General features: G+C 41.5%; 2 protein-coding genes across 2 annotated transcripts in view; both read right to left on the bottom strand.

Annotated features, from left to right (window-relative positions):
- The window catches only part of LOC112221961 (UHRF1-binding protein 1), a 50,537-nt gene extending 37,534 nt beyond the window's left edge, over positions 1-13,003 (bottom strand). Inside the window, exon 1 of the mRNA XM_024384437.2 lies at positions 12,764-13,003. Coding sequence (XP_024240205.1) covers positions 12,764-12,807 — 44 coding nt within the window. The 5' untranslated portion in view covers positions 12,808-13,003. The remainder of the gene's footprint in view (positions 1-12,763) is intronic.
- An 87-nt stretch (positions 13,004-13,090) lies between these two features.
- Positions 13,091-18,254, bottom strand: LOC112221970 (U1 small nuclear ribonucleoprotein C). Its single transcript, XM_024384456.2, has 6 exons — positions 18,131-18,254; positions 17,793-17,835; positions 17,516-17,624; positions 17,289-17,378; positions 16,988-17,098; positions 13,091-13,880 (listed from the first exon to the last, which is right to left on the bottom strand). Exons 1-6 carry the CDS (start codon positions 18,136-18,138, stop codon positions 13,768-13,770), a joined length of 474 nt encoding a protein of 157 aa, XP_024240224.1. The 5' UTR covers positions 18,139-18,254; the 3' UTR covers positions 13,091-13,767.
- Positions 18,255-18,351: the final 97 nt, after the last annotated feature.

The following is an 18,351-nucleotide window of genomic DNA, read 5'->3' as shown; positions in this document are numbered from 1 at the left end:
CCAGGGAAATTTCTGATTGGTCTCAGTCAATGTAAAACAGTTAGGAAGGGAGACTCTAAAAGCGGGATTTAATTTAGTGAAGTAGCAGAACATTTGTTGAATGAGCATCTTAATGAGCATCGTGAGCCTCAAAAGTTTGATGAAATTACATATCTTTCAGTCTACTGTTATCGATACTGAACCAAAATATAAAATGCAACCATTTCTAAGATTTACTGAGTTAAAGTTCATATAAAGGAAATCTCATTTTTGTAAGTAATTAGGCCTAACTGTCCTCTCCAAGTTTGGCTGAAATGAAGCCCGAAACGGTTTGAGAAATATGATTGGTTGGCGATAGGCCAATGACATTACTTTTTGTCTTATTTTCATAAACACAACGTGACTGCAAGGGGCAGGTCGGAATGTATGACTGAAATTCGGGACAAATGAACCATTTAATCTCATAGAGTGGTGTCTGAATTTGTTGATAGAATGCGGGACATGATTGTTTGGTTGCGGGACGCAGAGCCAAAATGCAGGACTGTCCTGCACAATCCGGAACTTGTGGTCACCCTAATCGGATCTGGATCACCTCGGATTCAAATTGAATATTTTTTTTTTTTAAATGTAATGCCCGGATTTTGTTGGAGACAGGTTACGGGTAAGAATTTAATGAATCCTATTCGGTACGGATCTCAATTTTGTGATACGAGAAGAACGCCCCCAGGGACCTCACAATACAATATTATCATGATACTAAGGTGCCGATACAATATGCAATGCGATTCTCACAATTCTGTATGTATTGCGATTCGATACTGCATTTTTATTGCGATTTGATGTTCCAAACATATTGCTGTCTGCTGCAGAGAGACAAGAGAACATTAGAAAACAAGTTTTGATCATTCAGATAAATAAAAGTACTGAAAATGTTGGGTCAGTTTAAACATTAGATGGAGAACAAGGTATAGGATGAGTTTTGGCACAGGTACAGCCAACTAGCGCTAGCTACAAACCAATCAAATATCGATATATCATCCCAAAATAATATTGCAATATGTCACTATCGATGTTTTTCTCCATCACAAGGCAATGTTTGAGCTTTTTCAGCAGATGTTGTCTAAGACCCCATTTCCATCTGCCTTTGCTTATTCCACATTTTTAAGATGGGAAATGGTAGAAAATGTGTATATGCCTTACATTTCTCAAAAGTATAGGCTCTTAGCTTAAATTTGACACCCATATTAACATGCTCCTATGAACTTTACATATTGATGCTCATGGGTCCTTTTAAGATGGAAATGCCCTGTAAATAACAGTGATATATTCTCTGTCAGCCTACGTTAACGATTGCTAAGCTAAGGTGAACAGGTGAACCACTCCACCACCTCAACCATTCCTCCTAATCTATATCCCAGTCACAATACTGGTGTGTCATTGACTCTAGAAGAAGTGGTCACCAACCGTTCGATCACAATCGACTGGTCGATCTTTAAGGCATTCCTAGTCGATCACCAAACATTTCTGTAGAAAAGCCAACGGTAACAGCTGTGATAAAGGCTTGTGCTCCTTTTTTGTGGCAGGGGTTGCGCTGTTGGCGGTAGGTGCACTTGATTCAGAAGCCCTGCGCAGTGGGTAAGCAAAGTGTTCCCATTTTAAACCATTTCATTTGTTAAAAAAACAAACTCCGTGAACCGGGAGATAATTGGCTAAATCGAGTGCGCCTACTGCGCTGGCCAATCAGATAGTCCAAATCACCTACGAAGCTTCCACGACCCCAGCCACAGCAGTTTAATACTAGCCTACGTAAGATTTAATAACTTTTAAAACCATGACCACAGAGAGAGTGCCAAAGAATACAGCAAAGAGATGCTGTTTTTATGAGTGCGCTCATGTTGAATTGTTTTATTCAGCACTATCAGTGTTTAAATTCAACACTATTATAAAATCCCTATTTCCACTCGCGCTGGAGCTACAATGAATGAGTAGCTAAGTGTATCGATAGCCATGTGTTTTTATTATTATGTTTATTTTAACTTCGAGGAATATTTCACTTTCTCTGGTCATAGGAACAACAGGAATTTATGCATGAGGCAGATGCGGTGCGACTTGAGTTTTGCCATCAGGTGGAAGACGGTGTCCCCTCTCTCTGGTCAGTCTCACCGGAGGTAAGGAAGGACAGAACAGGGACCATGAGAGGCGGATCCTCTGCGGCTCTCTCCCTCCCTCCGCTGAGACTAATGTTGTGTTCAAAACCACTGGGAACTCGGAAATCTCTGACTTCAGTGTGTTCAAAACAACTGGGGAACTCTGAAAATACTAGGGAAAAATCTTTTTTAATGGTCATCCAACTCGGAATTCCAAGTCGGAAACTCTGGCATCTTTCTAGAGCTCCGACATGCCGATCTGAAGATCACTGACGTCATGATTTGACCTTGTTTTCCCAGTTGTCTTGAAAGCACCATGACCATCAGATGCAGGTACCAGCAGTCCAGTAAAATAAAAAAGCAAATTATTGCAATTTATGCTCATCTGTGCCTCGCAAGTGCTACACCAACTGATATATTTTGTAATCAAAGCTTGAGTTTTGAAATATAATAAACATGGTCCGAGAAGAACAATATTGGCACGCCAGGCATATAGTCAATAAACTGTGATAATGCATTAGGCCTACTGCACAAACCCCATTCTTACAGAACTGTTTTTATTAGGTTAAAGGCCTACTTTCATTCCACAAGACCACTTTAGCAACCCATAATGAAATGTCCATGTCTGAAAATAGACTGTTACCCTACACGTCTCCCCTTTGACCACCTCCTCCCTCCGCTGACCTCAATCAAGCCATGAACTTTCTCAAACTTCAGTCTCTTGAGCTACACATGATGATTAATGATCTTGTTTTTAAATATCTTGCTTTTTGTTGTTGCTTTACAGCGCTTTGAGATTTCTTTATCTAATGAATAGCACTTTAAAAGTTGAATAAATTATATTATTATATTAGAGCTACTGGGTATGCATGATTTTGTTCCATCCTTTATAGCAGGGCTGGACAAAAGCCTGCACTCTCAGTAGCTTTGATGTACACTAACCCAGATCAATAATGAGAAGAGGGGGGAAAAGGTATTCAAAACACAGCCTCCAACACATTCTAGCTGGGGATCCAACCCTTTTAACAATGCCGTGCATTTTAATGTATTTCGGTGAAAAGAATAAATAGGCTGTAGTCGAACACCATACAAACAAACCATCAGGGTATTCATTAAAACTAGGCCACAGCAATGTTTTGGGGATTAGCATTGTTTTGAGGTACAACAATTCAAGGGCTTATTCAACAGATATGGCCTGGCTATGAATGAAAGGGAGAACAAAATGTATCCTGGAAAAGTGATATTTGTCTTTGATTTTTTTATTTATTTAAAAGGTTTCAAGCCATCTACCAGTCAGTATGAAATATGCTGCGTAAAACCAGGTTTTAGTTCCAAAGTGAGCTGTCATCATAGCAAAGTGAGCTTCCCTTGTCCATCAACCAGGATCAAGGCACATCATGGACAGTGATCACTCACAGATGTGCTCATAGCCTGCAGAGATCCTATGGTAACTCAAATTTGAATTGCTGCGTACACAGTTTAGCAGCTGACCGCACCACTCTCTGGGGAGCTCTGCGGTTGAGGACAATGCAAATGCCATAACAGGCGATGATACTCCGGACAGAATGCTCTCAATGGTGGATTTGTAGAAGTTTGTGAGGGTCTTAGGGGCCAAGTTAAATTTCTTCAGCCTCCTGAGGTTGAAGAGGCGCTGTTGTGCCTTCTTCACCACACTGTAGGTGTGATGGGATAATTTCAGGTCCTTAGTGAAGTCCACGCAAAGGAACTTGAAGCTTTTAACCCTCTCCACTGCGGCCCGTCGATGTGGATTGGGGCGTGCTCTCTCTGATGTCTCCTGTAGTCCACAATCAGTTCCTTCCTTTTGTTGACATTGAAGGAGAGGTTATTTTCCTGGCACCACTCTGCCAGGGTTCTCACCTCCTCCCTGTAAGCCGTCTCATCGGTGTTGGTAATCAGGCCAACAATGTCGTCAGCAAAGTTGATGATTGAGTTGGAGATGTGCATGGCTACGCCGTCATGGGTGAACAGGAAGTACAGGAGGGGGCTGAGCATGCACCCCTGTGGGGCTACCGTGTTGAGGATCAGCGTGGCAGAGGTGTTGCCTACCTTCACCACCTGGGGTCAGCCCGTCAGGAAGTCCAGGACCTAGTTTCACATGGAGGGGTTCAGACCCAGGACCCTGAGCTTAGTGATGAGCTTGGCGGGGCACTATGGTGTTGAAGGCTGAGCTGTAGTCGATGAACAGCATTCTTAGTTAGGTATGTCCAGGTGGGTTAGGGCAATGTGCAGTGCAATGGCTATTGCGTCATCCATTAATCTGTTGGGGTGGTATGCAAATTGTTGTGGATCTAAGGCGTCAGGTAAGATGGAGGAGATATTTTCCTTAACTAGTCTCTCAAATCCCTTCATAACAGACGTCGACTTCAGGGCATTCTCTCAAACAGAGGGAAGCCAACCAGCCACACACTGCTGAGCACCCCATTAACGCTTGCTGTGGGAGAGCAGCTCCTGTTTAGTACTACAGTGTGTGGGAGTCCACCATGAAGTCCACACAAAGGTTAAGGGGGTTAAGAGGGTTGAGCTTTGAACACAACTCAAGTGTTTCACTTGATGCTTGTTGCTCACAGGCCCCATGTAAAATCTCCCTCTTCTCAAAATCGAAATACTCCAGAGCAACTCATGAGGAGCTGGAAAGGATGCTGTTGAGCTGTTTTCAGTACAGTGCTAGTCAATGTTTTCAATAGTCTCATGTCCAATGGGGTTGAAGACAAGGAATATTGCTGAGGAATGTTGTGTGGTCAAAAAAGCAACATTTTGATATAGCCAAGGTTTAACACTTGTCATATCCCTTTCTACCGATCTTTTGCCACATAGGGCCTAGATTTGGTCAATTTTAGGCCAAGATGTTATCTTCCTGTTTTATATGATATGCACAGCCAAAACAGGAATCCCGGTCATATCAGTAACAGAGCCTGTCACTAACGGTGATGTATCCAGCACTTGGTAGAGCCTGGTGATTTTGATTCTGTTGTCATTCTTCCCAGAGAAAGACCATGATTGAGTGAGAGTTAAGGAATGGGTGGAAATTGGAAATAACAGAATTGAGCACTGATGTTGACCACTCGGTTTGGCCAACAAAACAGTGCCACAAGACAGCTGACTGGGTTGGGCAGTTCAGCAGGGCCAGGGAGTTGCTGAGTGGGTAACATGGAACTGACCTAGAGGACAAACTCAAACATGATGTCTGCATCTTCCAAACACTTGCAGCACTGAAACGGCAAGGCTAGCTATTCTATTCTAGCACAGTTTCTCTTGTGTGCTAACACTCCAAGAGAGTTATGTTTTCTGACAAGTCCTTATTATAGTTTATGCAAGGAGGGGGAATGAAACAGTCATACCTAATGCAGGCCATGTGTCATACTAATGCACTCGCAGTCTCGAAGAAGCTACAATCCAAAGCAACATTGTGTCTCTGGCGAAATAAAGCCCTAAGCCAAACCAAAGGCTGAATACAATTACCGATAATAACAGATGTATTTTATTTCCCACTTTTTATTACAAAGAAAATCTCAAAGAAGCTTGAAAAACAAAACAAAATGTAGGGTTGCAGGTTTTGACTTAGGCAATGGTTTTCCACAGCTGATAGTCAGTGTTGATAATGATAGCCGAATGTCATAGTACAGGGAGGGAGAAGCGTCAGTTGGATAGAAGACCCGGAGCTCTTCAGGCTAATTACCAAAGACAAAATCAGCCATAATTCTAATTTTGTCCCAAAACAGGGAAAAAAGGTTAGGATATTAACCATTTGTCAGAATGCAATTGAGAGGCTACAGTATGCTCTCAATGCCATTGTGAATTTGCTCTTTTACCTCCTATCTAGTGAACAATATGATTTATTTAACAGTCACCACAATTGGAGCAACAGAGCAAAGCAAAACATGTGTCAAACTGACATACTGGAGTTAGGCCAATGCCTCTTAGCCCTTGCCCCATACAGCGGAGCAGAGTGAGATCTCAACAAATTTCACCACAAAAACCTTGCCCTTACTGACAGAGTGAGAGTAATTGCCAGAAATGCAAGAAGAGAGAGAACTGTCAGAGTTAGACCTAAACCGGTATTGTTGCAAACAAAAGCTTGACGCTTCTACGTAACTCTAAGGTGTGCAACTGTAGGCTACATTTAAAGACAGATGACTTTGTAAGCCTACGTAGTGGCTTCAATAAGTGGGATGCAGCCTTCCCTATGGCTATTGTCTGATACACACAACCACGACAGTATGAGTAACCATCTCTAATCTATTCCAAGCATCACACTGTTCTTCTCCCTAAATTCCCTTTCCCCTCAGTGTCTCATTCACTCAATTGCGTTCTGAACGCTCTCTCCACACGCGTGCTGAGTGCACACAAGCTCCCGTTAGGACTACAGAAATAAATGCATATAAAAACGTATCTAACTGATGGGATACACGAGCTACATTCCTTGTGATTTTTTTTTTTTTGCAAATTCAAAACGGACTGGTTGACTGAAGTAAGAAAATGTGTTCCAACAACGAGCTGCAGTTTTGAAACAAATCAGCTTAAGCTACTTTGTGAACTGCTAGTGCCATTTAGAATTGGTTAGGCTACGCTATAACCCCCTCCTAAACATGTACAGAACAAATATATAAACTCAACATGTAAAGTGTTGGTCCCATGTTTCATGAGCTGAAATAAAAGATCCAAGAAATGTTTCATATGCACAAAAAGCTTATTTCTCTCACATTTTGTGCACACATCTGTTTACATCCCTGTTAGTGAGCATGCAAGCTTTGAGGGAGCATGCAATTGGCATGCTAACTGCAGCAATCTCCACCGTAGCTGTTACCACAGAACTGAATGTTAATTTCTCTACCATAAGCCGCCTCCAACCGACTGATATAGCCAAGTACTTTAATGATTTTTTCATTGGCAAGACTAGCAAACTTAAGCATGACATACCAGCAACAAATGCTGACACTACACATCCAAGTATATCTGACCAAATTATGAAAGACAAAAATTTTAATTTTGAATTACGTAAAGTGAATGTGGAAGAGGTGGAAAAATTATTGTTGTCTATCAACAATGACAAACTACCGGGTACTTGACAACTTTGATGGAAAATTACTGAGGATAATAGCGGACGATATTACCACTCCTATTTGCCATGTCTTCAATTTAAGCCTACTAGAAAGTGTGTGCCCTCATGCCTGGAGGGAAGCAAAAGTAATTCCACTACCTAAGAATAGTAAAGCCCCATTTACTGGCTCAAAAATCAGACCAATCAGTCTGTTACCAACCCTTAGTAAAATTCTGGGAAAATTTGTCTTTCACCAGATACAATGATATTTTACAGTAAACAAATTAACAAAATACTTTGAAGACGATTATAGGGAAGGACATTCAACAAGCACAGCACTTATACAAATTACTGATGATTGGCTGAGAGAAATTGATGATAAAAAGAATGTGAGGGCTGTTTTGTTAGACTTTAGTGCTGCTTTTGACATTATCAATCTGAGTCTACTGCTGGAAAAACTCATGTGTTATGGCTCTACATCCCCTGATTTATTGTGGATAAAGAGTTACCTGTTTAACAGAACACAGAGGGTGTTCTTTAATGGAAGCCTCTGCAACATAATCCAGGTAGAATCAGGAATTCCCCAGGGCAGCTGTCTAGGCCCCTTACTTTTTTCAAACTTTATTAACGACATGCCACTGGCATTGAGTAATGCCACTTAACAAAGAGCCTCAATTTCAGAATGGGTTGCAAGGAATAAGTTAGTCCTAAATATTTAAAAATCTAAAATCATTGTATTAGGGACAATACAATGCTAAAATGGGGAGAAGTTGGTCCATAATAAAGCGCTACTCTACCTTCTTAACTACACAATCAACAAGGCAGGTCCTACAGGCTCTAGTTTTGTCGTACCTGGACAACTGTTCAGACATGTGGTCAGGTACTACAAGGAGGGACTTAGTAAAACTGCAATTGGCTCAGTACAGGGCTGCATGGCTGGCCCTTGGATGTACACAGAGAGCAAACTTTAATGTCAATCTATCCTGGCTCAAAGTGGAGGAGAGATCGACTTCACCACTACTTGTATTTGTGAGTGGTATTGACATGTTGAAAGCACCGAGCTTTCCGTTTAAACAACTACCACAAATCTCAGACACTCATATATCCCACAAGACATGCCAGAGGTCTCTTCACAGTCCCAAAGTCTTCTCTAGACAAGCTTTTTACGGATGCCCCAAACAATCGGAAAGGGGATTCATCAGAGAAAATGACTTTACCCCAGTTCTCAGCAGTCCAATCCCTGTACCTTTTGCAGAATATCAGTCTGTCCTTGATGTTTTCCTGGAGAGAAGTGGCTTCTTTGCTGCCCTTCTTGACACCAGGCCATCCTCAAAGTCTTTGCCTCACTGTGCGTGCAGATGCACTCACACTCATAGAGGTCGACCGATTTAATCGGAATGGCCGATTAATTAGGGCCGATTTCAAGTTATCATAACAATCGGTAATCCGATTACATTGCACTCCACGAGGAGACTGCATGGCAGGCTGACTACCTGTTATGCGAGTGCAGCAAGGAGCCAAGGTAAGGTGCTATTTAACGTATCTTATAAAAAAACAATCAATCTTAACATAATCACTAGTTAACTACACATGGTTGATGATATTACTAGTTTATCTAGCTTGTCCTGCGTTGCATATAATCGATGTGGTGCCTGTTAATTTATCATTGAATCATAGCCTACTTAGCCAAATGGTTATTTAACAAGCGCATTCGTGAAAAAAGCACTGTCATTGCACCAATGTGTAACTAACCATAAACATCAACGCCTTTCTTAAAATCAATACACAAGTATATCTTTTTTAAACCTGCATATTTAGTTAAAAGAAATCCAGGTTAGCAGGCAATATTAAACTAGGGAAATTGTGTCACTTCTCTTGCGTTCATTGCACGCAAAGTCAGGGTATATGCAACAGTTTGGGCCGCCTGGCTCGTTGCAAACTAATTTGCCAGATTGTTACGTAATTATGACATAACATTGAAGGTGGTGCAATGTAACAGGAATATTTAGACTTATGGATGCCACCCGTTAGATAAAAATACAGAACGGTTCCGTATTTCATTGAAAGAATAAATGTTTTGTTTTCAAAATGATAGGTCATTAATATGGTCAAATCCAGAAACTAAGGCTCGTATTTCTGTGTGTTAGTATATGTTATAATTAAGTCTATTATTTGATAGAGCAGTCTGACTGAGCGGTGGTAGACAGCAGCAGGCTCGCAAGCATTCATTCAAACAGCACTTTCATGCATTTGCCAGCAGCTCTTCGCTGTGCTTCAAGCATTGAGATGTTTATGACTTCAAGGCTATCAACTCCCAAGATTAGGCTGGTGTAACTGATGTGAAATGGCTAGCTAATTAGCGGGGAGCGTGCTGATAGCGTTTCAATCGGTGACGTCACTCGCTCTGAGACCTTGAAGTAGTTGTTCCCCTTGCCCTGCAAGGGACGTGACTTTTGTGGAGTGATGGGTAACGATGCTTCGAGGGTGGCTATTGTCGATGTGTTCCTGGTTCGAGCCCAGGTAGGGGAAAGGAGAGGAAAGGAAGCTATACTGTTACACTGGCAATACTAAAGTGCCTATAAGAACATCCAATAGTCAAAGGTATATGAAATACAAAATGGTAGAGAGAAATAGTCCTATAATTCTTATAATAACTACAACCTAAAACGTCTTACCTGGGAATATTGAAGACTCATGTTAAAAAGGAACCACCAGCTTTCATATGTTCTCATCTTCTGAGCAAGGAACTTAAACGTTAGTTTTTTTACATGGCACATATTGCACTTTTAATTTCTTCTCCAACACTTTGTTTTTGCATTATTTAAACCAAATTGAACGTTTAATTATTTATTTGAGGCTAAATTGATTTTATTGATGTATTATATTAAGTTGAAATAAGTGTTCCTTCAGTATTGTTGTAATTGTCATTATTACAAATAAAATATATATTTTAATTAATCGGAATCTGCTTTTTTGGGGGGTCCTCCAATAATCGGTATCGGCATTGAAAAATCATAAATCTGTTAACCTCTAGCACTCACACCTGCCTGCTGCCATTGCTGAGCAAGCTTTGTACTGGTGGTGCCCAGATCCCGCAGTTGAATCAAATTTAGGAGACGGTCCTGGCGCTTGCTGGACTTTCTTGGGCGCCCTGAAGCTTTCTTCACAACAATTTAACCGCTCTCCTTGAGGTTCTTGATGATCCGATAATATGGTTGATTTAGTGCCATCTTACTGGCAGCAATAGCCTTGCCTGCGATGCCCTTTTGTGCAAAGCAATGATGACGGCACGTGTTTCCTTGCAGGTAACCATGGTTGACAGAGGAAGAACAATGATTCCAAGCACCACCCTCCTTTTGAAGCCTTCAGTCTGTACTTCTACACCTGCATTGCTTGCTGTTTGGGGTTTTAGGCTGGGTTTCTGTACAGCAATTTGTGGCATCAGTTGATATAAGAAGGGCTATATAATTAAATTTGATTTGTTATTCGAACTCAATCAGCATGACAGAGTGATCTCCAGCCTTATCATCGTCAACATTCACACCTGTGTTAATGAGAGAATCACGGACATGATGTCAGCTGGTCCTTTTGTGGCAGGGCTAAAATGCAGTGGAAATGTTTTTGGGGGATTCAGTTCATTGGCATTGCAAAGAGGGACTTTGCAATTAATTGCAATTCATCTGATCACTCTACATAACATTCTGGAGTATATGCAAATTGCCATCATACAAACTGAGGCAGCAGACTGTGAAAATGAATATTTGTGTCATTCTCAAAACTTTTGGCCACGACTGTACATGGAACTCTATTCCACATCAGGTAACGGATGCAAGCAGTAGAATCAGATATTACAAAACAGATAAAAATACACCACCAACACAAACATAGGCACAGACACATGCATACCCACACGATAACATACGCACTATACACACACATACACATGGATTTTGTGCTGTTGATGTGTAGTGGAATAGGGGCCTGAGGATACACACTTCACTTAGTGTGTTGTGAAATCTGTTATGAATGTATTGTAGTGTTTTTTAAATTGTATAACTGCCTTAATTTTGCCAGACCCCAGAAAGAGTAGCTGCTGCATTTTCCCTGGATGGTGTGACAAAACTAGAGCCTGTAGGACCTGCCTTGTTGATAATGCTTTTAAGAAGGTAGAGCAGCGCAGTGGGGTATGGTATGGGCAGGCATAAGCTATGGACAACGAACACAATTGCATTTTATCGACGGCAATTTGAATGCGGAGATGCCGTGATCATTGTCGTGTCATTCATCCGCCACTATCACTTCATGTTTCAGCATGATAATGCACGACCCCATGTCAAGGATCCCTACATAATTCCTGGAAGCTGAAAATGTCCCAGTTCTTCCATGGCCTGCATACTCACTAGACATGTCCCTCATTGAGCATGTTTGAGATGCTCAGGATCAACGTGTACGACAGTGTATTCCAGTTCCATCCAATATCCAGCAACTTCACACAGCCATTGAAGAGTGGGATAACATTCCACAGCCCAAAATCAACAGCCTGATTAACTCTATGCGAAGGAGATGTGTCGCACTGCATGAGGCAAATGGTGGTCAAGACACACCTATTTTCTTATTATTTGAGTACGAGAGAGAGAAATAATGGGAGTACACAAACATGTAAAATTCACATCCTCATCTGTCAACAAAAGCCCAAAATTGGACCATCTTCTCAAAATAGCACAGCAGCAGCACTACACTCCAGCAGGCAGGTACACCAACTGATTTGAATTATATCTCATGATGAGATCCTTGTGAGGACAAATTACACTGAGGGAAGGGCTGATGGCCGTTCATCGCTGACTTGAAATTACACCCAGTCAGCAATTGCTCTCATAACCTGACTCTAACGAGGGACAGGAATTTATGAATAGTCCTGAAGCCACCTGAGCTTCATTGTTCTCAATACGGAGTGGCTCCACTCATGGCTGTAACTACAGGTCCGGAACTCGGTAATCTTTAAAAATATATATATATATATTTTGTACACAATTGTTTAAGCCCCATTCAGGAGCTTATACTGTGCCTATAAATTACTGCTGTCCCGTCCATAGACACTCACTGCTGGCCGGTCCTGAAAAGTCTGCATGTCTGTTACATGACTGACGGTGATGAGGTCCAAGCAGAACACTTGAAGGTAACGTTAAATATAATAGGTCCATTCATGCTCTATTACACAGTCACACTCCTGAGAAATGGTAACATCATGCTGGATTCGTTTATTTACAGTCGGCAGTATTGATTCATTATGTAAGGTGACTGACATGAATTAAATCTTCCACGAAAACGTCTGTTCGCACGCGAGACTATGCATCAGCTTTGCTTGGTGTTGCACTACTAGCTTGGGAGATTGCCAGCGGATTTATCCAACACAAAAGACAACTAGTGGGCTGTGAAACAAATCATGAATATCCTATCTGGACATCTTTTGGTTGACATGCCTACCTAGTATTACACCTAGCTGGCCCATCCGAGCATAAAGCAGATGGCTAGCTAACGTTAGCCAAGCCAAGCCAAGCTAGCTAGCAATCTTTCTTACCTGGACAAATGTTTCAATATTTGCTTTTTGATTATTCCTGCCATTGCGGTGTTGGTGAGAATAACCTAGCTAAACTATTTATTTGTAGCTAGCTAGCGTATAGGCATATTCTCTAAACATTCCACTCCACCTCTCATCTTCAGCGAAATGAAAAACTACCCTTATTCACCACGGGTAATTTGTGTAATTGTATTTTTCCCATAAGACATAGCAAAGACATGCTTTGACACATATTGCGTTAGCGCCATCTGCTGAATTTATAACGAACAGCAAGAGATATAAAATATAACTGTTCAAAGAGACGGAAAACCTTATCGACCAGACAAATAAGTTATCATTTTCGTTTAATAGACCGTCATAAAATAAATGCACAGTCAACAGCATCAGCTCATAAAAATTGTTTTAAAAATGTTTAAAAAAACAGTTGATACAATGCTTCATCCGAATGGTACTGCCAACTAAAAACAGACCTTAATACACCTCTATGTGAATGACAAAAACACATTCAACAACCTCCTCATATGTTCCTGCTTTGTCTTTAGCATGTGCCAAGACACCAAACTAACAAGGATGGGCAGAGAAAATTGGAATAAGCAGAGGGGATCATTATAAAATCTGTAGCATAATAAAAATGAAATCCATCCAGGGAAAATGGGTGAGAGGACAGCAAAGGCAAGATGACCAAAACAGTATTATGTAAAGTTAAGTCCTAGAGACAGATGTAGAGTGGGGAGGGATTTGCCAAAAGGTTAGTTCCACGGAATCTCTTACTCACCTTCAAATCTACTTGGTAGTTTGACGTAAAATTAACAATGTTTCTACGATCAAGTGGCTAAATATAAGGGACTGTGTCACTTGTCAGCGACTTCATTAAATGCTTTAGACCAACTTAATCAACCATAGATTTCCCTAATCAAATGACTTTAGGGGAGAAGTGAGAACCTAAGATTTAGTGATCACGTGGAACAAACCCACAGTGTGTGTTTGAGGGAGGAGGGGAGAGTTTATCGGTCTGGCCGTGCCATCATTGGCCTCATCATCATTGGATGACCGGGAGGTCGCATCATGTGATGTCCAGGCATCATCTGCATACGGCCACCCATTGGAGGTCGCATACCTGAGAATGAAGGAAAGAAAGCATTTACAGGTTATGGTTTGAGTCATTCCTGTTTTCAGATGATAGTATTTTGTTTTAGATGGTATGTTCTCTCAATACTAGCAAACTCCGAAGCACATTCGTCACTTGTTTGAGTCTGTGTGTACAGTGCATTCAGAAATTATGCAGACCCCTCGACCTTTTCCCAAATGTTGTAACGTTACAGCCTTATTCTAAAATTTATTAAATAATTGTTTTCCCTCATTCTACACACAATACCCCATAATGACAATGCGAAAACAGGATTTTAGAAATGTTTGCAAATGTATTAAAAATAAAAAACAAATACCTTATTTACATAAGTATTCAGACCCCTTGCTATGAGACTCGAAATTGAGCTCAGGTGCATCCTGTTTCATTAATCATCCTTGAGATTTTTCTACAACTTGGAGTTCACCTGTGGTAAATTCAATTGATTGGACATGATTTGGAAAAGGCACACACCTGTCTACACTACCAGTCAAAAGTTTGGACACCTCATTCAAGGGTTTTCCTTTATTCTTACTATTTTCTACAATGTCGAATTAATAGTAAAGACATCAAAACTATGAAATAACACATATGGAATCATGAACCCCCCCCAAAAAGTTATATTTTGATTTATTTTAGATTTTTCAAAGAAGCTATCCTTTGCCTTGATGGCAGTTTTGCACACGCTTGGCATTCTCTCAACCAGCTTCATTAGGAATTATATTCTAACATTCTTGAAGGAGTTCGCACATATGCTGAGCACTTCTTGGCTGCTTTTCCTTCACTCTGCAGTCCAACTTATCCCAAACTATCTCAATTGGGTTGAGGTCTTGTGATTGTGGAGGCCAGGTCATCTGATGCAGCACTCCATCACCATTCTTCTTGGTCAAATAGCCCTTACACAGCCTAGCCCCAGGCTGTTGAAAAACAAACGGATCGTCCCACTAAGCGCAAACCAGATGGGATGGTATTTCGCTGCAGAATGCTGTGGTAGCCATGCTGGTTAAGTGTGCCTTGAATTCTAAATAAATCACCAGCAATGTGATTTAGCAAAGCACCCCAACACCATCACACCACCTTCTCCATGCTTCACAGTGGGAACCACACATGCGGAGATCATCCGTTCACCTAATCTGCGTCTCACAAAGACACGGCGGTTGGGACCAAAAATCTCACATTTGGACTCAGACCAAAAGGACAAATTTCCACCGGTCTAATGTCCATTGCTTGTGTTTCTTGGCCCAAGCAAGTCTCTTCTTATTGGTGTCCTTTAGTAGTGGTTTCTTTGCAGCAATTTGACCATGAAGGAAGGCCTGATTCACACAGTCTCCTCTGAACAGTCGATTTTGAGATGTGTCTGTTACTTGAACTCTGAAGCATTTATTTGGGCTGCAATTTGAGGTTGGTTAACTCTAATAAAGTATCCTCTACAGCAGAGCTAACTCTGGGTCTTCCTTTCCTGTGGCGGTCGTCATGAGAGGCAGTTTCTTCATAGCGCTTGATGGTTTTTGCGACTGCACTTTTAGAAACTTTCAAAGTTCTTGACATTTTCTGCATTGACTGACCTTCATGTCTTAAAGTAATGATGGACTGTCATTTCTCTTTGCTTATTTCAGCTGTTCTTTCCATAATATGGACTTGGTCTTTTACCAAATAGCCCTATCTTCTGTATACCACCCCTACCTTGTCACAACAACTGATTGGCTCAAATGTATTAAGGAAAGAAATTCCACAAATTAACAAGGCACACCTGTTAATTGAAATGCATTCCAGGTGACTACCTCGTGAAGCTGGTTGAGAGAATGCCAAGAATGTGCGAAGCTGTCATCAAGGCAAAGGGTGGCTACTTTGAAGAATCTCAAATGTAAAATATATTTTGATATGATTAACACTTTTTTGGTTACTACATGATTCCATGTGTTATTTCATAAGTTTTATGTCTTCACTATTATTCTATAATGTAGAAAATAGTAAAAATAAAGAAAAACCCTTGAATGAGTAGGTGTCTCCTAACTTTTGACGGGTACTGTATAGAAGGTCCCACAGTTGACAGCACGTCAGAGAAAAAAAAACAAGCCATGAGGTTAAAGGAATTGTCCGTAGAGCTCCGAGATAGGATTGCGCAGATCTGGGGAAGGGTACCAAAATATTTCTGCAGCATTGAAGGTCCTCAAGAACACAGTGGCCTCCATCATTCTTAAATGGAAGAAGTTTGGAACCACCAAGACTCCTCCTAGAGCTGGCCGCCCTACCAAATTGAGCAATTGGGGGAGACGGGCTTTGTTCAGTGAGGTGACCGATGGTCACTCTGACAGAGCTCCAGAGTTCCTCTGTGGAGATGGGAGAACCTTCAAGAAAGACCACCATCTCTGCAGCACTCCACCAATCAGGCCTTTATGGTAAAGTTGCCAGATGGAAGCCATTCCTTCACCATAGGGTGAAGCATGCTGTGGGGATGTTTATCAGAGGCAGGGACTGGGAGAGTAGTCAGGTTTGAGGCAAAGATGAACGGAGCAAAATACAGAGAGATCCTTGATGAAAACCTGCTCCAGAGCGCTCAGGATCTCAGACTGGGGCAAATGTTCACCTTCCAACAAGACAACGACCCTAAGCAGACAGCCAAGACAACGCAGGAGTGGCTTCGGGACAAGTCTCAATGTCCTCGAGTGGCCCAGCAAGAGCCAGGACTAAAAACCCGATGTAACGTCTCTGAAGAGACCTGAGAATGGCTGTGCCGCGATGCTCGCCATCCAACCTGGCAGAGCTTGAGAGGATCTGAAGAGAAGAATGGGAGAATCTCCCCAAATACAGGTGTGCCAAGCTTGTAGCGTCATACCCAATAAGACTCGAGGCTGTAATCGCTGCCGAAGTTGCTTCAACAAAGTACTGAGTAAAGGGTCTGAATACTTATGGAAATGTGATATTTCCATTTTAGCTTCGCCATTATGAGGTATTGTGTGTAGATTGCTGAGAAAAATGTTTTATTTAATCCATTTTAGAATAAGGCTGTAACATAAAATGTTGGAAAAGGTCAAGGGGTCTGACTACTTTCTGAATGCACTGTACATTACAGAAATAACAGTTTGAGGTTATCCTACCTGGACCACCCATCATTCCAGGTGGGGGTGGTCCCATTCCACCCATCATGGGCATCATTGGAGGACCACCCATCTGGGGTGTTGGTAGCATCCCTGGACGTGGTGGGCCATCTATTCGTAAAACATCATTAACAACAACCACTACTAGGTAACTCAGACCTTTATTAGTAGCAAAATATTTGTATATTATGTCATTTTTGTAAATGAGTGGTAAGATTTACTCTCCAACTGAGGAATTTGGTCGAGTTTGGATGTGCTTTTCGCATACAAACAGAAATGTACATGGCACTTGTGCACTTACGGAGGTTTGGTGGAGGGATCATGGCACCCCCTGGAGGTGGGGCTCCTGGGAATGGTGTTGGGGGCATCTTCCCTTGTTGGAAGGCAGCAGCTAAGAGAAACAAAATTTGTTAGAACTCCTGACATATTAGCCCTCCGGCCCCTTTTCACCTAGGATGGTTATCGTGGCCGAAACACGTCAAGGTAACAAAGACAGGTCAAAGTATGTATTTTTCTTGTGTTACTCACTTGTTTTGTCAATGAGGCTCTGTGCTTGTTCTTCCATCCATTTCTGGTAATAGTCTTTTACATTTTCTTTGTGTTTGCGGCCACTGCAGTGTGTTTTCCTCACAGAGGGCTACCAAACACATTACAGTCATCAATGTACACTGGACACAATGTTGACCTTGCAACAATCTGAATATACAGTATGGCTAGAGAAGAAACTCATCATATGCGGCTTCAAGACAGAATCAACCACATGCAATCAGTAAACACTTCTGCTACCAATGTTGTGCAGACTTACCGAGTCATGAGTTAGGTAAGTGTCACAGTAGTCACAATAAAACCTGATGGATAAACAGACATTGAGCACTAGATCAACTTGACCAGTGTAGGCAAAACCAGAGTATATACTTCAGCTGTCATAATAAAACCAAATCAATGTAAGATCAGGGAGCAAAACAGGAACGCTATGAATGATGCTACACTTCCTTCACAGCCAATAGGGTTGAAGCTCTGGCTGAAGCCGATTGAATTAGCTAACTAACTTTCATTAGATGTACATGTCCAATGTTCATTAAGGTAAAATACCTTCAAAATAGATTAAATATGCAACTGAGAGACACAAGATAAAACACTTACTTCGGCATTTCGATCAGCCTAGCTTACACCAAACGTTGAAAACCCCTTTCCCTTTACCGGAAGTCTAAGTAAACAACGACTGCTTTAAGACGAGAGGAGACGCGTCCTCGTTAGGGTCCGCATAATAACTGCAGCGCCACCTCCCTCCACTATCGGTATTGCAAATAATGCAAATTCGGGTACAGAATCTGAGAATCAATGTCTTATAAATTGTATGACAC

Source organism: Oncorhynchus tshawytscha, linkage group LG22, assembly GCF_018296145.1.
Source record: "Oncorhynchus tshawytscha isolate Ot180627B linkage group LG22, Otsh_v2.0, whole genome shotgun sequence".
NCBI classification, from domain to species: domain Eukaryota; kingdom Metazoa; phylum Chordata; class Actinopteri; order Salmoniformes; family Salmonidae; genus Oncorhynchus; species Oncorhynchus tshawytscha.
The sequence above is the reverse complement of the archived record's forward strand: the minus strand, read 5'-3'. Positions and strand labels throughout refer to the sequence as shown.

Excerpts from the sequence above, each read along its gene's own strand:
- LOC112221970 (XM_024384456.2), bottom strand. Across the intron at positions 17,625-17,792 it reads CTTACCTAACTCATGACTCG|CCCTCTGTGAGGAAAACACA; the intron begins GTAAGTCTGCAC and ends TGTGTTTGGTAG. Across the intron at positions 17,099-17,288 it reads GATCCCTCCACCAAACCTCC|ATGGCCCACCACGTCCAGGG; the intron begins GTAAGTGCACAA and ends TTTTACGAATAG.